Genomic DNA, 24028 nt, shown 5'->3' with positions numbered 1-24028 from the left:
TATTATGTATGGAAAAGCTCAGCATTGTTTAAAGGCTGCTGAAGGCAGGATGTTGAGTTGATCAGCTCCAGTATCAACACTCTGACGAACAAAAGAAAAAGGAAAGAGGAGACAGATAATCCAAATGCTGACATGTGACACCAAGAGCCACGTGGATCATGTCAGAAATCACAGCGACGGTGCGTCATGATGTGCATCTTTTCCCACAAATGAAAGGATTTAATATGGCTGTAGTGGGGACAGTTTGAAATGTAGCGACATGGTTTATTTTCTAATCAAAGCACAGTGTAGTCAGCTACAGAGCAGCAGTGTGTAAGTTTTCTAGGCAGTCAGTGCTCCGTCCAAGAGCACTTCAGCAGGGCACTTTGTGCTTGCAACCAACTAGGACACCTCACATCAGTTGACCCTGGAGGAAAGTTTATTGTGTTGTCCTGTTTCTAGCAAAAGTGATGTTTGTATTTTTCCTTTTAACGGGTATTTAACTGAATTTATCTCTGATCCTGGCTATGAGATAGTCCCTGAATCCCCTAAATAGATAGACTTAAATATGACAAGGCCCAGAACAGAAAGGCTCTCGCTGGACTTTGCAGTGAAGTACAGTATAATACTTCTTGCAAAGCTGCGGCAGGAAGTGATTTGTAATGAAGAGTTAGAATAGCACATGAACATGGAGTATAAGGCAAGGCTGTGTGGTGAGGAGATGAGATCATAAGATGACTCCCAGGAGAGTCTTTACGTGTTTTAAAACACTTTACATTATATTGCTGTGAGAAAAGGGGCCAGATGCACTAAAGCAGATTTAGTGACTCAGTGTAGCTGAAGCTGCAGGGAGGCAGGTGGTGTTTTAGTGTCGCGCCTCAGTCGTTGTGATGACAGCCTGTCGAGTTCGCTCAGCAGAGGATGAGGGCTGTGTTTGCGAGGCTCAGTTTGAGATGAGTTTTTCTGGAAAGTGAAAACAATTTTGCTGATGGCGGCGACATTTATCAACTATGAGGTTTCATTTCCTTTGTAGCTCTTGTGGAATAAACTCTGGAGTACCTCCGAGTGGGAAAGTTAGGAGCTACATCCGTGGGCTGTCAGTCTTTATTTCTGTCAGTGCTGATATTTCAGGTGACATTGTATCTCAGACAGCCCCTAGCCTGAGTTTGGAAAAGAAGTGACGAATGTAGGGTGCAGCTTGGTATTATTTTGATTTGCATCTTTGTATTTTGTTTCTTGGTGAATTATTTTGCCTTTAAAACATCCCATCGTAGAGCCCAAATAACATCTTATAATGTCTAGTTTTGTCTGACCAACAGTCTAAAACCCAAAGAAATTCGATTTCAAATTATTTTGTAAACTACTCAACTTCTGTCAGATTGCATGGGGACCTCAAATTCCAATATACTTCACTTGCATGAATGACAATCTTATTCTCTCCTCCTCTGTACTCCTGTCTGCCACATACAAAAACTGTTTCCACCCAGCTTCTTACCTCTCAACCCTCCTCTGCTTTGCCACCTTCCTTCATTGCGTGTGACAGCATCGCAGTGCAGCCTTCACTCCATATTTCTACCATGGCTGCAGTGTGTATTAAAGTTGCATGATGGGACTTGGAGTTCACAGGCTGAGGGTATGAGGGGAATAGAGCCGAACGTGAAATCTGTTTGATATATGTTTTTTGGCTCTCATGCAACAACAGGCAAACAACAATTAATTGTTTCTAGTTTGTTAATAAACCATAAATCACCATTATAATGCTTCTGTGTTTAATTTAGGATTTTATGCCTCTTAACTGTGCAGATGTTCTTTGATGCTCCAGGCACAAACACGTCTGCACAGCATATTAAACAGTGGAAAAGGTAGAGCAACTAATGTCTGCAAGTCTTCTATTAAAAAATTGAGCATTTTAGAGTCTGCCTCAGTGTGGACAATACTCCAACGCACACCCCCATACATACATATAAATTAAAAACATCAGGTATAATCAGGCAGGTCTGGCTGCAGATTCGTTGGGCTGATATTGGTTTGGAGGTAGAGGGAGGAGAGTGTGTTCAATAATACATAATCTGCTCCGCGGACTCCGCTCTGCCTCCCTCTTTCTCCCATCTCTCCCACTCCCTCCCCTTTACCATCTGCAACTGACAGCTCAGTTTGTGTGTCTGTGAGATTGTCTGTTCACATATGTGTGTGTGTGTGTGTGTGTGTCCCTGTGCTGTGCATCTGTGTATGTTTGCGTGGCTGTGAGTATGTTTCTTACACAATTAATGCTGAAATACTTTAATTCAGAGAGATGACAACTAGAGAAATGGTGAGAGGTGTATTCTTATTAAGAGATCTTATTAACAGCAACAGTTTGGAGCTGAAACAGACAATTAATTGATTAGTCGGTCAACAGAAAATCTTATAATCGAGATTAATAGTCTCAGTCAATTTTCAAGTATAAAATACCAAACATTTTGTAGTTCTTAATGAATTAATTAATCTTAATTGTGCAGCTTTTGTTCATCTTATGTGATAATAATCTGAATGTCCTTGGGTTTTGGACATATTAGGATTTTTCTATAAAACAATGTATATCTCAGTCATCACTTCTGACCCACTAGAAGTGTGTGGTGGTGTATTTTTCTGCAGAGGCTCTGCTCTCTACTTGTATGTTCTTATTTTCTGTACTCATGGGTGTGTAACCCCCACAGCGCTCAGCTGAGGTCGGGACTTTATAAAAAGGTAGCGACTGGGTGCCAGACGGTAAGCAGCAGGCATCCAAGAGACACAGCGCCAGAAAAAAAAAAAATGCAAATATAGCGAGGCAAAGTGACAGATGAGAGAAAATCTGGGGTTTGATTTTACTTTTACATTACTTTTACTGTCACTGGTGAACATTACAAACAGAGAGCAACATTCCTGCATACTATACCTTTAAATTTAGAGTATGTGGATTGATAAATTGAGTGTGAAAATGATCTCCGAGTCGTTCAGCAGATGCTTCACTCAGAGAAAACTGCATCAGCTGAACCTGTTTGGTCGTTTTTTTTCCAGAGCCCTAAGAGGAAACGCAGGTCTGATGAAGCACTCAGTATATGATTTTTGGGTAATGAAATCTTTCAAATATAAATCAAAACACTTTTCTCTAACTGCCGCTCGGGGGCTGCCATTCAGTATAACAGCCATGTGTAGCCTGAATGCTGAAATGCTGCTAAATCAAGACCCAGGAAGAGACAAAGAAAAGTCTGAAACTGAGAGTCAGTTGAGAAGCTGCATCATTAAAGTGCGTAAACGCCACTCATCACAGAGGTGGTATGTTATTTTTTTGCCCCATCTGAGAAGCAAAGATAAGGTGCATTCCTAAGCAGGCTTCAAAACCAGCCGCAGAGTCATATAAGATATTCATCATGGCTGTAAAGATGAAAGAATGACTGCGGCAGCCTTCACCACCGCTGCTGCTGCATCACTGTAACCAATAGGGAACATGCAGCAAACACAGAGGAGGCAGTTTTGTCATTTTGCAGATGCTCTTTGCCCTGAGCAGCTCTCACTGAATGCCTTTGTACAGTGAGTCGAATAAACTTCGCTTTATAGTTGATTCCTGGAAGCTTCAGTTCCTCGATGATCAGATAAATGATTGGATTGTAATGGACAAAATGTTTGATTCAGAAACAATTGACCGTTTAAGGTGCAATTAATACAAGATGGATGTTGCCCCATCGTCCCATTGTATTCAGTCTTATTCTTGATAGTGTCACGTCTTGATTTGCTCCCTGTTTAAAATGTTTTAATGTCACTTTACGTAATATTCTTTCTCCCTGTCCTTAATCACATCCTGTTTTTATTCCATGAGTAGTTTCCTGCTGCAGTGTCCCAGTTTCTCCCCGCTGATCATTCATGTTTTGATTCATGTAATCTCCAGCAGACCTTTTTTTTGTCTCTTCTTTTCATCCAGAAACTCGCAGCGTTGAAGGACGGTTTCCAGCTGGACTCAGGCTCCCAGCAGGAGCTGTGGGGCAGCAGTCCCTCGCTCGCCAACTCGGAGCTGTCCATCCCTCGGCTCTACTCGGACGCCGGCTCACAGACTGACATCCCCGCTGAGGTGAGTCCGCAGCCAGGATCTCAGTTTCACCTTTTTGCCAGTTACAGCATTAGAAGATGCCAAACAGTCTGGGTCTTGGTCTGGGCTGCAGAAGTCAGCACGAAATTGAATATTGTCAGACAGGTCAAAGATGGCGACAGCATGGAACAGTCTAGCATATGTTTAACCTTGGGACAGTTTCCTGAGAGTTGACAGAGATGGACGACCAGTCGACCTTTCAGAAGCTGGGCTTGGTATCAGTGTTTTTCCAAGTGTAAAGCAAAGATATTAGGACAGAAAGATTTTTAGGGTTGTTGGTTTATTTTATCAGATATTGGCTGATTTAATTCATTTACTTAATCTTTATGAAACATTCTAATACAGCTGTCTCATAGGTTAAGAACAACTAGACTAAACTAGCTAATTGTATTCAGTAAAAAGTAGTTAAAAAAGCTCCACCTACAGTTAAATGCTGCTTACACATTGATGCATCAGTATTAACAATCTAATAATGTCATATAAAATAATATGGGGACAGTGAGGGGACATTTTACTGCAAAACACGTACATTTTGCTGATAACGCTTCCCTACTTTTTCTCACATGTGATTTAAGATGCAGGACGACTTGTAATTGAGAAGTTTTACAATGATGTGTGTGCACTTTTAGTTAAGTAAAGGATCTGACCGTGAGTTAATATATTGATGTGTGACAGCGTCCATCATGTGTCAATTTTGTGTTTGTATTCAGTTCATGACCAGCACCAACAAACTGGCAGAGAAGGTTCGTCTGAGTCTGAAGTACGAGGAGGCCAAGAGAAGGTAGATGTGGCTTTGTTTTGATAGAGGAAAGTGTGTGTGTTAGTGTGTGTGAGTGTGCCTTTTATAATGCAACTTTTATGTTCACTGTTTTTTAGTCTTGCATTGATTTATTTTGTCATTTGAGGAGCTGCAAAAGTACTAGCTGACTTATCCACCACTTAAGTACTGGCACATGGAATGAGAACATCTGGAAATAGAAGGAATAATAGACAAATGTCACTGAGCATGTAGCATGTAGGAAAGATTTAACTTTGATATACTTTTCTTTGCCAGAGATTGAATTAATGGCTTGAATATCAGAAGTTTATCAGGTTGATCTGTGTAGTACAAGTCAGCTGTTAATTAAGCTGACCCTCATTCTCTACCTCTCCCTCTCTCAGGATCGCCACCATCGAGGTCCAGATTGCCAAACTGGACAGCGAGGCCTGGCCGGGGCTGCTGGACCCAGAACGAGATCGCCTCATCCTCATTAACGAGAAGGAGGAGCTGCTGAAGGAGCTGCAGTACGTCAGCCCCCGCCAACGCCTGCAGCCCAACGACGCAGAGAAGCTGGAGTCTGAGAAGAAACGGCTGGAGAGAGACCTGCAGGCCGCCAGAGACAACCAGAGCAAGGCTTTGACTGAGAGGTGTGTGTGTGTGCGGGGTCTCTGGAGAATATTGATTAAGTTTATTAATCAAAATCTGCACATAAATGTAAACATACAAATAATAATAACCCACCAAAAGGGGAGGACAGGAAAAAGGTTTCTGTCTGACATTAGCTGACACTGAAAGTGAAGAACAGCTGGACCAGTCCGTCTGCTTTTTACTGCATGTGTAAAGCTGGTGAGAACAGTGTCATGGTGAAGGTTAGAGCAGGTGATGACAGCAGTGTGATGTCTGTAACTGTGGCCATTAATGTCTCGTCTCCCGATGAAACCACTGACCTTCTATTTCTGTTTGACTCCTTTGGCCTTTGGAGATGTCAAACCTCCCTGATGATTATTAAGAGTTAGAGATGAACCTGGCAGTCTTCTTCTCTCCTCTTCTTGTCTCCTCCCCTCGCCTCTCCTGTCCTGTAGGGCTACACCTGAAGATTGTTTTCATTGTCGATTAATGTGTCGATTATATTTTGGATTATTTGGTCCTCTCCTCTCCTCTCCTCTCCTCTCCTCTCCTCTCCTCTCCTCTCCTCTCCTCTCCTCTCCTCTTCTCTCCTCTCCTCTCCTCTCCTCTTATTCACCCCCTTCACTATTAGTTTAAAAAATCTTCTATACCTCCACATCCTTTCTGTTCCTGCTCTCCTCCTTGTGTACCACTTTCTCTTTTCTTAAATGGCAGCAGGCAGCAAACCAGAACCACCAAGATCCTGCACGCCTCCTCCTCTCCCCTCCTCTCCCTTCCTCTCCCTTCCTCTCTCCTGCTCTAACAGGACTCTTGTTGTTCGGTGTTCGGGTCAGACTCTACCTGAGCTCAGTCTCTCTTTGTGTCTCGTCTCCTGTTCCTGTAACCCGAGAGGCTGCAGAGCCTGGCCACAAAAGAAACCTCTTGTAGTCCACCTACGCATCACACACACACACACACACACACACACACACACACACACACACTGACACTGACACAAGAAATATGCACACTCACGTATTAAATGTCTGCAGGTTGTGAAGATGTCAAATTCACTGAATCAGGTTCTTTGAGTCTTTAATTTGTTTTGGAGGTTTTTGGAGACTTCACACTGCCGCGCAGGTATTATCAGGTATTCTGGCCAATTAGACCTCCACTCAGCTTGAAGTTTGGCATAGCTCTGCTAAAGCATTGTGTGGTAGGTCATAATGAGAATGTCAAATGTTGCCCTTCTCTAAAAATATGTTTCAATGCTAGCCGAAGAGGGATGCAGATGTCAGTCTGAAAACACCCACACACTCTATGTGTATATGTTTTTGTAAAATCAAACCCCAAACTTTCACAGAAAAGTTGCTTTTAGTGTGATTGAAAAAGTTTTAAATGCAGTGTGAAACGTCCTGACACATTGCCATAAACATTTTGTGACACAACCCACAAGTGTCACTGGTTGATGAAAATTTGAGACATAATCAGAAAGAGACCTGAGAGGGTCAGATTCTGGTCTGAATAGATGAGAGGATAACTAGACCTGATCTGAACTGTGGTGGGGCGATAAATGTCCTTCTGCCTCAACTTATTTTTATGTTGTGATGATAATGATGCTCCACAGGTTCAATGCAGATACACAGTCTGCTTGGAGTCACTTGTTAATCTGATATATTTCAGGGTACCCGCGGATCCTTGAAAAGTCTTAAAAAGTCTTAAATTCATGTATCTAAAAGTAAGGCCTGAAAATGTCTTAAATTCATTCGAAATGTCTTAAGTTGGTCTTAAATTCATTACTCAAAGGTCTTAAAATTGTTGCGGAAGGAATATTTAATCTGACTTTCTTTCTTTTCTTTTTTTTATTCTCGCTGCACTTTTCTGTGAGTATCCATGCGCCATCCAATAACGGCGCGCGCTGGCGGTAGCACATACACAATGAATGGGTTCGTCGGCAGAGGTCTGCGCTTTGCGCGCTCTGTGTGAAAAGGGCTTAACGGCGCGCGCTGGCCACCTGGCACTCAATATGCTGCTGTAGTGGTTTGTTTTCCAGACATGTGTGTATCTTTGAGCGGTGAAAGTTATTATTTATGACTTTTTACTTGTCGGCAGTGATTTGTTTTCCACAGAGCTCTAGGTGCGAGCATTTGCGACTAAAAATAGTTTTGTGCCAGCAAAATAAATCATTCAGCACGCTGTGCAAGTACAGATTTCAACCAGCAGCAGAAACGAAAGCCGAATCCTGCTGGTTGGGGGTTGAACGGGGGTCACAGACAGGAATACGGTGGTCAAATAGCCTACGCCGTTACCTGCCACCTCTCTGTGGCAGGTAACGGCCCACAAACCTCACCGCACTTTAGGGACTGTTCTTTACTTATGAAGGGACTGTTCTTTACTTGTCAGGGGAGGAGGGTGGCTGGTTGATTTTTATTTTATTTATTTATTTTATTTTGACCCCCCCTATGTTAATCACTTATTGATGCTGTTTTTGAAGTATGAATAAGTCAATAAATAATTTATTCCATTGAAATATCATTGATGTATTATAGAAAAGTGATTTATCTTTTTATAAATGACAAAAGGCACATCTGCCTCATTTTTGCTGTGGTATCCTGATACTACTCACAACCGTGATACTTTCACTGGTATATCGTACCATGGGTCCCAATTTTGGTACCGTGACAACACGAGATGTCACAACCATTCCATTTGGAGTTGCGCAGTGAAGCGGCTCGGGTGCCGCTTAAAAAAGTGTTCCCCCACTTCTAATTTTACAAATTAAGCACTGGTTATAGTACAGCGGGATCCCCCAACCTTCGCTTATATTTATAGTTTTTTCGGTCTTAAATTCCATTCAAGGTGGCATTAAAAAGGTCTTAAAAAGTCTTAAATTTAACTTACTGAAACCTGCAGATACCCTGTATTTACACTAGAGTGGATATCTAACCCTCTCCTGACCAAACTGACAGGCCAGGTCGGGTTTAGGTTAATATTTACAAATGAGGTTATGGTTAGGGTCAGGTTTGTCCTACATGACATGGCTCTCACTGCTTCATGCTTTCTTCCCAGTTAATATCCGCTTCCTTGCTATATTGTCTTTCCATTTCCCCGTCAAAGTGACTCAAGCAAATAGAAGGCAGTGTGAAGAGGGTCACCTGCATGTTTCAGCAAGCAACAGAGAAGCAGAGTGTTTTCCTTGTATTAACGGCTCCAGGCTCAGGTCGGGTTTGGACATAAAAAACAGAATGCATGCTGGGTTCAGGTCGGATTCTGTTACTACTCTCTCGGATTCAGGTTCATATTCTGTTCGGACAGAAACATGCGGCCCAATTCACACACACAGCTGAAACCTGTGACAGTGGGACCCAACCCAGTTAGACTGAATATAATTTGGGGCCTGGCTTAGATTGCACCCCAGGTCAGTTCTCAGTTACTATGGACACAGTGGACCTGGTTATTAATTGAAATTTTTGTTTGTTATTTTCTTTCATTTAACAAAGGAAGCCAAAGTTCTCAAAAGTAAATGCTTCAATGCCTAATGAGAACACAGCCTAGCACTAATGAAATATTCATTTAAAAGAGGAAGTATCAGATCAGAGCATGAGTAAACAAAATCCTGAATCTGACAAGACATCTGACGCCAGCTTTTAGTACTTGACATTTTTAGATTCTTTGTGCTACAGACACATTTTGATCGCTTAAAGGGATAGTGCACCCAAAAATGAAAATTCAGCCCTTATCTACTCACCCATATGCCGAGGGAGGCTCAGGTGAAGTTTTAGAGTCCTCACATCACTTGCGGAGATCCAAGGGGAGAGGGGGTAGCAACACAACTCCACCTAATGGAGGCTGACGGTGCCCCAGATTCAAACGTCCAAAAACACATAATTGAAACCACAAAATATCTCCATACTGCTCGTCCGTAGTGATCCAAGTGTCCTGAAGCCCCGACATAAAAAGTTGTTTGGAAAAACGTTATTGGAACTCTGTTTTTAGCCTCATTGGGTGAGAATTTTCATTTTTGGGTGCACTATCCCTTTAAGGTTTGATAAACAGCCATAGTTCACTGCACACATCTCACCAGCTTTAGAAAAGCAAAGACATACTGGATGAACAGTATAGAAGAACTAGACAGGAAACACGCCCACAAAGATAATTTAACTTGAACACACACACACACACACACACACACACACACACACCAACACCAGCAGCAATCTGTAACCCGATCAAAGGCTTCTCCTGTCTTTGGCCTGTTTCCACTCAAAGCATGAATCATCGTAACAGCTGTTAATGGACTGGTTTTCTCCAAACAAAGCTCATTCACACAATTGACACCGCTGTCACCTGAGCACAAAGCAGCTGCTCACAATACCCGAACGCATCGCTGCCGTCGTGTCATATTTGTTCGCTTTTTTCAAGTGCTCACAGCTCCAGCGCTGCAAGAGAGTTCAGTTATTTTTTTTATTTCCCTAAAATGTGAAGATGACTCATGTTCAGCCTCTTTTAAGAAGATTTAATTGATTAGATTACGATGTGACTTTCCACCCGCAGGCCTGTAGCTGCCTGAAAAACAACCATACCACTTATTTTTGTTTGTTTGTCATTTTTTTTGTCATTTCAGGTTGCGACTTCACTGTAAGAGGAACAAGCTGGTCAGAGAGCTGGAGGAGATGGTTCGACTGGCCTCATCACTACATACTCAGCTCAAAAGGTATCAGTAATAATACCATTGTACTCACCAAGTTATTTCTCTGACCTTGAACCATCCTCGTAAAAAATTAAGAGTAGAATAAGATTAAAGTTCAGGTAGTTTTAGAAGCCCAGGCTGAACTTTCATCTTCAGTAAAGTAGAGACAGTTTACGAAGGAAAATGTGGGATTAAAGGCGCAGACTAAAAGCTCAGGGATGCTCCAGATTCAACACATTTCCATCAGGCATCTTTAGTTCAACATATTTCATACAAGGTTGTCGGCCATCAGATGATTCACTGAAGAGGGATTATTTAGTTATCAGATTCAAAGCAGGCAGTCAAAGAGAGCAGCGCTTTGAAGTGAAGGGGAAGTTGAGAAATGTGGCGTGATGGAAGTATTTAACATTTAATGACCAAACATTAGCCGAAGATGAAAGCCATTTTGTTCTCCTCGTCTTTTTGATTTCAGTCATGATCTCGCCACAAATCAAATTTTCCAGCCCAACCCAGAAACATCCCCAGGAATTACATTTTTATGAGATGACGCAAGGCAGCTGTAAGAGCCGCGCTTGTTTCGGAATCGTTTAATATTTAACAGTCTCGCATTTTGAGTCAAACATTGATAATCTGAGAGGTTGTCGGTCGTCTCTGTGTCCTCCTCGGGCTAGTTGCTCGCCCTCTCTCTGTTTCTGTTCTCATCTCACGGCTCGCTCATCCCGTCTGTCTTGCTGGTCTGATGGACATCAAAAGTCTCCCCGGGTTGGGTTGGGAACTTTTCTCTGTCTGCTATCTAACGAGCCTCCCTGCTTTAATTAGAGAGCTGTTCTTACAGAGCTACAGGAGGGCTGAGGTGATGAGGAGTGGGGAGTCAAAGGAAATGAGATGAGAGTAGAGGACAGACAGAGGGGAGGAAGAAAATGACTCCACTTTCCTCCTGAAAGTAGTCCCTTAAGACCAATACTGAAGGTGTATTTTAGGTCCTCAATTTGGTTTGAAGCTTTTAAGTGGTGCTGAACATTTGCCTGCTGGGCTCAGTGATATGAAATGAAACAAAAAACAACTTGTGGCAAGATAAGTTCATTTATATAACACTTTCATAAAAGTTATATAATGTGCTTTATTAAAGACGTAAAACATAGTGAATTAGAAAATTGTTGGAATTTGTTTATAACAAGGTTCATACGTTGATTTTCAGCTGCACTCTGAGACCTAGTAAAAGCTTTGCACTGTTAAATTTTGACAACCGTATGCGTCATGTGGAACAAGACTCCGCAGCCATGCTAGTGGCCCTGTGAGGCTGTACTGCTGATGTTAGCATGCTAAGATGCTCACAATGACACATTTGTCATCTTGCATCATCAGGACCTGCAAAATCTTGCTTTTTGGTGACTGACAGCGGGGCACGCAGCACTTTAATGCTTCTTATGTGTACAGTTATGCTCTCTAGCTGATGGATAATGACATACACGTAGAGACAGGAGGCAAGACATCTTCAGTCACGTATTCTCAAACATATTTAGGGACAATAGAGAAGAGTGTGCAGGCAGGGAAGGATGGACGAGACCAGAAAGGGAAAGGAATATGAGACGAGAGGAAAGTGGCAAACAGAGTCTGTGTGAATGACAGAAGTCTGCCTGCAGTGTTGCTTCCAGCTCTACACACCATGCAGCTTCTTTTCTTTTTCATCTGAAATTTTCTTCCCTCCTCTTGCCCGAAGACTCAGTGTCACTGTTCCCTCTCTGCCTCAGCTGTCATCCCCCAAACTCCCTCCGAGCCCTCTCTTCTTTGTGTCATTTTGTGAATTATTGAAATTTACAGTTGTTTTTTCAAACTATGAAATGATTTTTTTTTTTTAATTTTAAGTTAAGATCATTAGCTCTCGTCCAAAGCAACTTACAAGTACAACAGCAGAAATAAACCAGTTACAAATTACGTCTGAAAACCCCTCAGATCATCAGGGATTCTTCAGAGACATTAAGGAAGTAGTTACAGTACCTTAGGGTTTGTTTTTAAACAGAATTTCGGCTGTGTCGGTGTATCTGCAGGGCTTAAAGAGTCTTGAAAAGCATTGAAATTAATTTCCACAAGTAGTAATAATTTCTCCTGCCTGCTGTGGGTTGTAATGTTAGTTTTTAAATGTTTTTGTATCTGGTTGTTGGCTGTCAGGAGACATTATATGCCTATAAACTAAAAGGGAACATTACTGACTGTTATGATTAACAGTACAACAGTTAAGGAACAGGAGAAATCTTCTATTAAATTGCAGTTGTTTCATCTCAGATCATAACTGTCTCTCTCTCTTCCAGCCTGTCGGCGAGCACGCTGTCCTGTTCGTCCGGCAGCAGTCGGGGCTCTCTAACGTCCAGCCGCGGCTCACTGGCCACCACCTCCAGCATGGGCTCCACCTCCTCCCTCAGCTTCACTGACATTTACCTAGAGCAGCCCGAACTGGCCGACCCGGACTTTCAGAACAAGCTGGACAGCCTCCTGCAGGAGGGCGGCCAGGGAGGCTACCGCCCCTCCAGCTCCATCACCACCATCCACGAACATGAAGTGGTGACAGGCTCCGGAGGAAGGGACGCTGAGAGGCCTGGGAGCAAAGCAGTCGGGGTGGGAGGAGATGTGGGGTGTTCTGCTGGAGGAGGCGCAGGAGGAGGCAGTGGTGTCGGAGTGGAATCAGGGTCATCCAGGATACAGGCGCTCAGACTGTCAGAAACCCCTCGCTCCATGAGCTCTTTATCCCCGCGGTCGTCTCTTTCCTCGCTGTCTCCGCCGTGCTCGCCGATGGTCACAGACACTAGTTTCCTGTCTGGAGAGACATTCACAGGCCAAACAGGGCCTGGTGGGTTGAGCCTGGATCTGGAGCTCCACAGCAGGCTAGCAGAACTGGAGCTCAGCCTGGACTCTCAGGAGCAGAGGCAGGAGGAGCTCGGGGGTCCCGGGGGGCTGGAGGAGAAGCAGAACCACAACACCACGCTGGGAGAGGAGGTCAAAGGTAAACAGGAAGCTTCTGCTCCTTTATTCTGTGTTCTTCATCCAAAATGTTCTCACACTCCAAGTTTCAGTTCATCCCAGAGGTGTTGGATGATGTTGAGGTTAGAGCTCTGTGCAGACCAGTTCGATTCTTTCACACCAAACTGGGAAAAACCATCTCTATAAGGAGCTGATCTTGTGCAGACACATTGTCATGTTGTGTGATTTGTCATTTAACTTGTGAGTGACTCAGAGTCTTCAAAGCAATAACGTCACATATTGACAGCAATAAAACCATGCTGGCAATAATCACTCAGCAGGGCTGCAGGGAAACAACCCAAATGTTAATCCCAGTTAATAACACGAGAACGATTGTCGTGATGAATTATCTGCAATTAGATGAGCAGCAATAAGAGGGAGAGAGAGAGGAGATGGCAGAGATCCTGGTGATGTAACACCTTTATCTCTGTTACACTAGACGTCATAGAAGACACTCCAGCTTTATTGGAAAGCAGGATACCAGGAATCTTCCTCCTCTTCGCTGTGTGTGTGATGAGAAATGTAATACTGTGTGTGAAACCTGATTGCTGGTGGGACGAATGAAGAGAGAGGAGGTGAAGGTTGGGAGGGTGTTGGATTACAGCTGCCCGGTCACCATTGTGTGTGTGCTGTTTGAACTCATGTTTGAAATGCATTTCAGGTGGTTTTAACATTTATAATACCTGTTAATATATAGTGAGGTAAACAGAGTAAAAAATAGAGTAATGGAACTGAATTTGGTGTGAAATTAAAATGAATTAAATAAGTAGATCGACAGAAAATTAATAGACATCAGTTTTTAAAAACAACCATTTTATATTAAGCAAAAAAGCGTGAACACTGTCTGTTTTATATCATGGTAAACTCGAGATTTTTGCCTTTTGGTTGGACAAAGCAACATATTAAAAGTATGCTGAATTAGCTAATAGCGGTGAAGTTCTTTGATACTGAAGGATCCTGAAAACATGATGATTTTCAGGCAGGTTCTGCAGTTATAGGTAGCGTCTTTTTTCTGTGATTTCTAATTAGATTTATAGATGCTTATACGTCGTGTTGGACACCTGAAATGATATATCTAGGAAATTTAAGTTGTCCCTGAGCTGAAGTAAAGCTGAATTGTATGAAGGGGTCAGCCATGTAAAAGTCTGGCAGCCTGCCCAAGGTGGACCCCACCTCTTGCCCAGTGTCAGCTGGAATAGGCTCCAGCCCCCTCCCCACGACCCCTAACAGGATAAGCTGGAAAATGAACGAGTGAATGAATGTATTCAGGGTCAGTCTGAAGTTTGAACTGGGCCTTGAGCCCGCTGCAGCCGTGACTCAGGTTCTCGTTGCAGCTTCAGGTGAAAGGTGGACATGGTGTCTGGTTTCCTTTTCACTCTCCATCGCTGCTGCCAGGGCTGAACATGTTACCGGGCTCTTAACTCCACACAGGCTGGCACTACAGCCCAGTGAGGCTGTGATCGCATCAACAGTAGCATTGTGTTATAAAAAAAGCAGACCTTTTATATTATTCAAACCAGTGTGTTGGCAGCTATTGTGATGTCATCCAGCATTGCACTGCTATGCCCAGTGAAGTATGTGCACATTCCAGGTAGATTGCTTTCTAGCGTACCACTTAGCATTGTTCCAATTCTACAAGACTGACTGCTGTGATGACTTCCCACAGTGGGAACAAAAGAGTATTAATTGTTGTTCAGTCTCTTAGAATCAGCCTTCAAACTGGTTGTATTTCCTCTCATCACCAGTACCTGTAGGAACACAGAATGCTGCTGGGTGTATTTGAAGACAGGTTTTTAATGGGACATCCTCTGCTACGGTGTGCCACCTCTGCAAAGGCAGACTGTGTTGTCTTGTTTACACTGTAGACGTTAACAAAGCCACAATAACCTAATTGCATGTCATAGCACAAAACAAGCACATTATAAGTGTGTGGTGTTGACAGAGGGTTTTAATCGGTATCAGTGATTCAACAAATACTCCGCCGAAGCGCTGAGGTTGACCTACTCTACTGTCCTCTGCTGTCTATTGACCTGCCTCTGTAGTCAGATTACACGTGTGCTCCTTGTTTTAAGATCAGCGATATAATTTGTGGGAGTTTTTCAAGCTCAGAGTCGTTCATTATAGTTAAGCGCATTATTATTTCCACCTTAATGAAGGCTGTGTTAGGTCGAGGTCTGTGTTTTATCGGATCAGCCTCACCTCTCTTCCTGCTCTGCCTGAGAGTGCCTGAAGAGCGTTTTGTTTTCTGTCACGAGTTTTTTCATCTTCAAGAGCACCTCATGGTCTCCTGAACTTATTACAAGTGAGATGTTTTTCTCCTCTTTTGCTTTTGCTTTTCACACACATGGACTTTAAGCAGCACACACACACACAGTGTTTGGATTCTGCTTCACCTTACACACTCATCAAGGTTATTTCATTTGGTTTATATCATCAGATTTCTATTTCTCTGTCTCTTTTTTGCTCGGTCTTGTCATTGTCTCATGTGATTGATTGTATTTACAGTTACAAGTTATTTGTTTTGTTCAGTTTTTGTGTGAGTATATGAGTATTTGTGTTATTTTGCTTTGCACTGGTCTCAAAGACATGCAAGCTCCAAGAAAATCTTTTGTAGATTTAGTGATATCTTCATCTTGTTTTCCTCCTCCTGTTGTTTTCAGACTCGGCTCCCCAGCTACGAGGAACAGGGGCGGGGCCAAAGAAGATAGGTGTGACCTCAGCTGTGTCTGACGAGTCGGTGGCTGGTGATAGCGGCGTGTATGAGCCTTCAGAGCGCAGGTACAAAAACCTTTTATCTACTGTACAGTTTGTACGATGAACGTCCAGGATGGTGTCCTTTGATTTGCCCTGTACATTACATCGCTTTCTCCTTATCCATATTTTATAAGTCTTACCACAAAGCTTTTCACTACAGATGTTACCTAAAGAACTTTTGAATCTTTGATCCTACACTTTCTATAAAGTTGTAGTTGCTCAGAGAAAACATTAGACGTGTCATGTCTTCACACTGTCACCATACCTTAATGTGGTCATTACATCGCTATTACGCAGCGTTTGAACATTACAATTTGAAGTCTGAGATTACATGATATTTTACTCAGAAGTATGAATGTCCTTGTGGTTGTGTTTCCTCCAGGCCGGGCCTCCCTGCAGACCTCCTCCTGAGCTCCTATGAGGAAAGGCTGGCACTGGGCTGCTCTCAAGTGCAGCTTGGCTTCCGCTACGAGTCCAGAGACCAACGCTTCACTATCTACGTCATGCAGCTGTCCAACTGCAGCACCCTGTGTCTGCCGGCTGACCAGAAAATGTACGTCCTTACTTCTGTTTATTAGATGACGCTTGCTTAGTGAGTAATTCAGGTGTAAATGTATTTCACTTGTACAAAAACAAGAGTAAAAGAACAGAGACTCCTGGTTTAGAAGGAGACACTGAAAGCTTATATCAATAAGCTGTTTATATATTCAGATCAAACACAAGACAAAGCACAGTTACAACAAATAATGCATGTGTGGGTGAGACAGAGACAGGTAGAGTAAATAGTTTACTCTGTTTACTTTTTCCTCAGGCGTGTCCTGTTTGTTGCGTGCAGCCTGGCATGTGTAATGCGTCTGTAGACAGATGCATGTCTGAGGGGGTTCTCCAAATGTGTACATTAGAAGAAGTGGTGTTTGGGCAAGCTAATAACGCTACTACATACATATTATTTATCTGAATACTAAGAGTTTTGACAAACTATATCAGCCTGTAAGATGCGTTCACATTAGCCTACAGTCTAACAAACTGACACACACTCATAGTGTAAATATGTTATTGTAAAAACAGGAATGATGGCACATGCTAAAGTGATGACTCCTCCATTTCCAAACACAGCACAGGATCAGTTTCCGCGCAGATGATACACTTCTGTATGAATATGGCTCTTCTCTAGATCACAGTCTCCCTGTCATGTTGTTCTCTATAAAACCTCAAACTACTATCTTACATCTTCCTGACATCCCTAAACATATTTGTACAGATATAAAAGTTGTTGACTCTTATAAATATTGGGAAATTTGCTCTAGAGTGTTGATTGGGCTGATAAAATCAGGCCGACCCCACATGAACCTGCAAAGTTTCTGTCCAAGCCCAATCAGAGCCCTACATATGGCTGCAGTTTAGGACTAAATACAATTTAAACATTATTTTTCAAGCTAAAGTAAACTTATTTTTTTCATTTGGGTTAATAGACATTTTTGACATGGTGTGCACTGGCAAATAGTCACTCTGGCACAAACAGGAGGAAGCGCTGTTGGGGTATATCGTTCAGTTTAGAGCACAACACACTTGGGGCAGCAGAGCGTACTCTGGAGATGGAGCAGCAGGGTGCCAAGCACAGTGATAGTGAAACTTAAGTGCTTGTTAATTCATGTGGAAACACAGTGCTCTAACACTGGGAAATAGGCGAGAAGCCGACCCAATTCACGCCTGGGAGAATGTTGGAAAATTACGGTCTAGCCCATACCTGGTGGGTCGGGCCTAATCGGGTTCCGACAGTTTCTAAAAAATATGTGAATACAGCATGTTTTTCTCTGTAAGACAGAAAAAAAACATTGTGCGACCATCATGTCTGCTTCTAAAGCTGCCTTCCTAAATTTTCTCAAATTTAAAACTACATTTCATCAGAGGAGATCCCAGGATGACTAACCTGATACTCTAGGAATGTGTGTGATTGTCGGTGGCTGCTGCTCAGGCCCTCATGTAAAAGAGATCTTGATCTCAATGATTGAATAAATAAAGATTATAATTAGTGTGACTGCACCTTCACCCGTAGGGTCGACATGTTCTGCCAAGATCCACAGCATCAACATCCATTCAGAAAGTAACAGCAAAGACATATTTAAACCAACAGTAAATCAGCAGACATGTTGAAACATGTAAAAGCATCAGTGTGACCACACAGCGTCATGGCAACTCACGCGCTTGTTTCTCCTGCAGATATGTGCGCTCGGCGGTGCTGCCCTGCTTGGAGGCCACCCGCTGCCTCTTCCGAACCCGCGGCCATCTGCCTCAGGACGTTGTGGAGGTCAACGAGGTGTTCAGCATGCAGATATCCCACAGTGCACTGCGGCAGAAGACTTTGAGGGTCGACGTCTGCAACACCAGCAAGTCGGGCCATGAAGAGTGTCTGGTTAGTAGAACTGTCCTTCCTGGTTTTACATTTGGGGGTGCAGGGAACATGTGGTGATTATTTCATTTAATGTTTTTTTTCCTCTGATGTTCATTGTGTTGCACCTAAAATTTAATTGTGTTTAAAAGTTTGAAGGTAATATCACACCAAACAGTAAAATATGAAAACTATTCTAGAAGCAAAGACAGAACAGAAATGTTTTGTTGTAGAGTAGATTGTTAATGTATTTATGTTTAGTAGAATTTATTAGCTCAAAAACAACATTAATCCCAAACAATAAAAGCAGATGTTTTGCACCAGTTCTGTTTTATCTCATATATATTATAGCTATAGTACCTTGTAAGCAGTCAGGAAAACAATTTAGAAGATGGATTACTGGAAAAAAAAAGTATCTTAAGATGGCATCTCATTCAAAATTTAAAATCACACTGATTTAAACAGAGAAAAAAAACAGAAAAGACAAGGAAAGTAGCACAATTCATGCACAAAGGCAGTTTCAGGGTGTTTGAAATGCAGTTAAATTTTTAAAGTTTAAGAGGAACAAAAGTATCAAAGAGAAATTTACATAAAATAGAGACACTTTCAAAGTGCTTCACATGAAATTAATAATTAAAGACATATCTGTGATGTTTGTAACACATTGTGCTTTGACTTGTGACAAAACACATGTGCTGTGTTCAAATATATATCAAGTCTGCGATGTGTTTGTTGCGTTGTATGATAATGTAATGATGACAGTACTTATAGGTGAATTAAAGATATGCTATGCAGGATTTTCTTATTTTCTTTTTATTCTCTGTGTTCGGGATATTTCTGGGCATGTATCCCCACAGCATTCAGGTGATTTCGGGGCTTTATAAAAAGGTGGTGGCCAGGTGCCAGACTGAAAGCAGCAGGCATCCAAGAGACACAGTGCCAAATAAAAATGCAAATATAGCGAGGTGAAATGCCAAACGAGAGTCAATCTGGGGTTGGCTTTTACTTACACTTTTGCTGGCGAGCTTGTTCCCAAATCCTGCATAGTATACCTTTAAACACTATCATGGCAGTGCTGACTCATTGGATGGGTTTATTTCAAACACTGTAAGAAAACCAAAATGTTAAGGGCGGAAATTTCCAAACAGATGTACGATGAGCTGCGGTGTTCCAGATGTTTCTGTCTTCTGGTGCCGTTACATCCCTCCATCTTACCTCTCCCCTCCTCCTCACTTCTAGGCGGGAGCCCAAATCAGCCTGGCTGATGTCAGCTGTTCGGAGGAGAGATGCACCAAGTGGTACAACCTGCTGAGTCGCGCCTACATGCCCGAGATCAACAACAAGGACAAAGAGAGCAGAGCAGCCGGCGGCTCTGACAGGGTACAGAAAAGGGGGACACACTGTCACCCAGTGGACTGTCGCTTCACACACGAGCTGATACTGTGACTTTCAGACTGACATCCATAAATATTATTGAATATAGTTAGATCACACAGAAAGCCTGCTGCTGCTTATTAGTGAGGCCAGTTTCCCTCTTTATTCATCCAGAGATACATTTAAATTTTGCCTCTGTGCTAAAATGAGTGGTTGGAAAGAGGTTTGAATTAAACAGGAAATGTGTAAAAATGTTACTGCCCCCGAAAAATACTGTCATGTGTCAGGAACGAGCACATTTTTAGGGCGAAGAAAGTGAGTTGGCTGCAGAAGATAGCCTTTCAGTGTGAGACTGAGAAAATCAACAGAGTACTTATTAATAAAATGCAGAAAACAGCAGACAAAAGCAACCAAAGTGACACTAAAACATATGTTTACTTGTTAGACTGGTAGTAAAACAGTTTAAAGTACTGTTACATAACAACACTTTTAAACTACATGGTAAACTTACAGATGTTTGGTCCTGATGTGTGTGTGTGTTCTGTGTTTCAGACTCGTGTTTCCAGCAGTGACAGCAGAGTTGGAGCTCCTGAGGACGATGAGTGGTGAGTGTTTCTCCTTTTTCATCATCTAATATTTTTAAATTTATACCCTTCTTCACTCATGTTTCGACCATCCACTGTTTCTCCTTTTTCTTCATCATACATCAGTGCCTCTTATGGTGCCATCACACGGCATGTTAATCATCGTTTTAGTGAACAGTCTAACTGCTTTATAAAACAAGCCACAACCTCCCTTATTTAGAAGCCTCACTGCAGCTCTGACTGAGCGCTATTGGTTCAGACACTGTATTCCTCTGTGAGGGACTTTGTTTTGGGGCAAATAACATAAAATACAGCACATTCTTAGCGGTGGAAAGTGGAAAGTACTCAAGTACTGTGCCTAATACAATTTTAAGGTACTTGCACTTCAGTATTTACTTTTTATGCTGCTTAATACTTCTTGTAAAGTGGTGCTAACACATTCACACATCAGTATTAACAATCTATGACATATTTAATACTTCAAGTGGAGTATGGAGGGGTTTAACATTGTTTTATCAGACACTTAATTAAAGGATCAGACTACTTTCTGCACATTCTTGTAAGCTTTATTTATTTTAGTGACAGGATGTTAATAATTTTGTTCGCACACCTCATATTTTCACACTGAGATGATCTCTCCCTCACACAGCACAACTAAAGTAGTCAGTTACCACATGAGTGTTTGTGGAGTGACAAACACACACAGACAGAATGTTACCCGGCAGGTTCAGACTGTAAATAAAGCCGCTTGAATTTCGGATACACCTCCCCCCGTCCTTTCAATGACACCTCCCTGGGTCCTACGACAATCAGACAATCAGACAATCAGCAGGTGTCCTGAGGTCATGGTGCCCGCAACACACACATGCAACACCTGTCGTCTTTCACAGCAACGAAGGAATTAGACCACTCAGTATTTCTTTGTAATCACCCTTTCGTTTGCAACATCTCTCTTTGTTGTTATTCATGTGACAGAGGCAAAACAGACAGATTTGTAGCTTTCATTTTATATTGTAAAAATCTTTACAACCTATTTTACATTTGGCTTTTAAATGTTTGCCTGTTAGCTGACTGTACGGTGACTCGTGGCAAAATTTACAAAAGGATTCTGCAGCTTTTGCGGCTACTAAACATGCACAAATGATACAGAAGGACACCGTAATTCTGCCTCTGTTTGCACGTAGGTAATATCAGTTTATCGTATCCTCCTCTCTTTCGTCTTCTAACTGCATCTATGTTGTTGACTGTCAGGCATGGCGACTCTCTGGACATGTTTGATGATGAAGAAGGAAATGGCGTGGAGGGGGTGGGGCCTCTGGAGGAAGAGGACGAGTTTTATCCTGACAGCAGCCAATGGGAAGCAGAGGAGGAGGAGGAGGAAGAGGAGGAGAAGGTGACCAAACCTCCCCCGCCATCACCAACCATCACGGAAAAGGTAACTTTTTGTGATTATCCGCTGATGATTGATCATGCCTGCAGGGATGTTACTTGTCGTGCAGGATTGTGGAAGACATTTCCTCTCTCTCTTTGGATAACTAGTGAAGCAATGCAGCAGCAGTGGAAAGGAAATGTTTTATCTGAAATAAAATGTGTGAATTTCAGGTTCATGTCAGTCCTGTAGAATCAAAAAGCCATTTTCCACCAACGTTTAACAATCGTACAGAGGAAAATTAAAGAGGCACAGAGGCAAATTTCAACACTCACTGGACCAGGAAATGAGCTACAATATAGTCATGTTGTGCTTTCTTCTTCTTCTCCTCTCTTCTTGTCTTTTGTCAACTCAGCTAATCCAATCCACGCTGAAATTTAGACATGAAATGGTCTTTGACTGAGTTAAAGGAAGCATTTTATGGCTAAATTTAGCTTTGGAAATCTTCAAACTGCTGTTGCTTTTTGATGCTTTGTTCTGTCTTTGGAAAAGTTGAAGAAACTTTCACTTTCAGATTTCTAAAAGGGGTGAAGTTAATATAATTTTCCTTCCTGTCAGACATTAAAAACGCTCCTGTTATTAGAATGTTTTATCTCTGTTCCCCTGATCCAGCTACGTCTTCTAATTGTTATCACTGTGTGTTCTTTGTCCAGGTGAACAAAGAGACGAGCATGGATAACTTGTTGCCATCCCACCACTGCTCGGTGGTTCGACCCAAGGAACGCCGCCATGACGTCCACCAGCAGAACCCCTTCATGAGGGGGAACACCATCATCCGCTCCAAGACCTTCTCCCCTGGACCTCAGAGCCAGTACATCTGCAGGGTAACTCAGCAGCAGAAGTACACAATACAGTCAAATATCAGCACGTCAGACAGAGATAAACAAACTTTTAACTCTGCCCTCCTAAAATTTTTACAAATGTAGAGGGTGGTTCATGGATTAATATTTCACTCTCTCCTGCTTCTGTCTTTCTAGATTAACCGCAGTGACAGCGACAGCTCCACCCTCTCCAAGAAGTCTCCATTTGTTAGGAACGCCTCGGAGAGACGCAGCATGCGCATGAAGAAGGTACAAACAACTTCCTCGCTTCTGTCTCTCTCTCTGTGGGGCAAAAACAATTTAGAGCAGTTAATGCATCACAGGACAGAATATTTTTCTTTTGAGATGGTTATTGTGACAGATTAGGCTATGATAGTGTCATGTTTACTCAGTGTCTTTAACCACCAGGGACATGCTAGTGTTTCTCTCTGGTTGTCGTGAGGCGTCCCAGATGCAGCTTTGCTTGTTTATCACTATGACAAACCACATGGCATAAAATCAGTAATTGTTGCCCCATAAAATTCATCTTTGTATCTGACGCCCTCTTTTCTGTTGGGAGATATTCATTAAAAAGTGAAATAAAGTCATCCAGTGTTTAAACATGTTAGCAGCTGCAGTCAGGGTTTTTAATGAGCTTGCAGTTTCATTTCAACAGAAAATGGTTCTTATTGAGCCATTAGAGCGGAACAATGTTAACCTTGTGTTGTAGTTCTTTTAATACAGTTACACAGAACAAAAACCTGTGAGAAAATTAGACAGTAAAATAATACGTGGCTGCCTGTGATCATTTTGTGTGAGCACTTGCATGTGTGTCTTTGAAGGGGATTTTTTTCTCGCACTCAGTTTCTTTATTCACATGTACACGTTATATGCTGTTATGTTTTATCTGATGCTTTTTTTATTTTATACTCTTGTCCTGAGACAAATAATATGTCATTTTAGCTGTATATTTTTTAGATAGAATTACAGACATAACTGGAACTTGAAACTTGAACTTAAATGACCAGATTTGTGGCTTTTTGAGTCAAAGACGAAAAAGAGTCTTAGCGTTGAAGCCCTGCAGTTCAGGACCTCAGCAGTGTATCTCAGCGTGCCTCACTCCAGCGGCTTCACTGTGTTACAGTCTCCGTGATTTGGCTTTTCTCCTTCTATTATCTGCTCTATCTCTGCTGTCATCTTCCTGCCTCTCCACTTCTCGACAGTTTTAGTGAAGTCAAACCTGCAGGTTTGCCAACCACATTAACTGCCACCTCCCCCGAGACACAGAGCCCATTTGCATTTTTTGTGTCTTAAAGCCGCCCGACTACTCCCAGTGAAGTAACTCTTAATATTTAATAACCGTCTGAATGTTTAATGCAGCTCTGACATTTGCCAGTTTCTATTAATTTATAGGCAGGCAGCAAGAATCTCAGTGTCCCTCCTGAGGCTGCACAGCAGAGGGAAATCCACAAACACAAACCACATGTTGGTAATGGTATTAGCAAATAATGCAAGGTATTACTGTACACTCAGGTGGCTTTTG

At 42.3% G+C, this 24028-nt stretch overlaps 1 protein-coding gene across 1 annotated transcript in view; it reads left to right on the top strand.

Moving 5' to 3' along the window:
- The window catches only part of wwc1 (WW and C2 domain containing 1), a 67774-nt gene that overhangs the window by 32306 nt on the left and 11440 nt on the right, over positions 1-24028 (top strand). The window contains exons 7-19 of the mRNA XM_050039364.1: positions 3920-4066; positions 4795-4865; positions 5246-5491; positions 10075-10164; positions 12450-13138; positions 15816-15933; positions 16292-16462; positions 18130-18322; positions 19538-19678; positions 20225-20277; positions 21508-21691; positions 22339-22509; positions 22663-22755. Coding sequence (XP_049895321.1) covers positions 3920-4066; positions 4795-4865; positions 5246-5491; positions 10075-10164; positions 12450-13138; positions 15816-15933; positions 16292-16462; positions 18130-18322; positions 19538-19678; positions 20225-20277; positions 21508-21691; positions 22339-22509; positions 22663-22755 — 2367 coding nt within the window. The remainder of the gene's footprint in view (positions 1-3919; positions 4067-4794; positions 4866-5245; positions 5492-10074; positions 10165-12449; positions 13139-15815; positions 15934-16291; positions 16463-18129; positions 18323-19537; positions 19679-20224; positions 20278-21507; positions 21692-22338; positions 22510-22662; positions 22756-24028) is intronic.

Source organism: Epinephelus moara, chromosome 3, assembly GCF_006386435.1.
Source record: "Epinephelus moara isolate mb chromosome 3, YSFRI_EMoa_1.0, whole genome shotgun sequence".
NCBI lineage: Eukaryota > Metazoa > Chordata > Actinopteri > Perciformes > Serranidae > Epinephelus > Epinephelus moara.
Note: the sequence above shows the minus strand (reverse complement) of the source record. Positions and strands in the feature narration are given on the sequence as shown.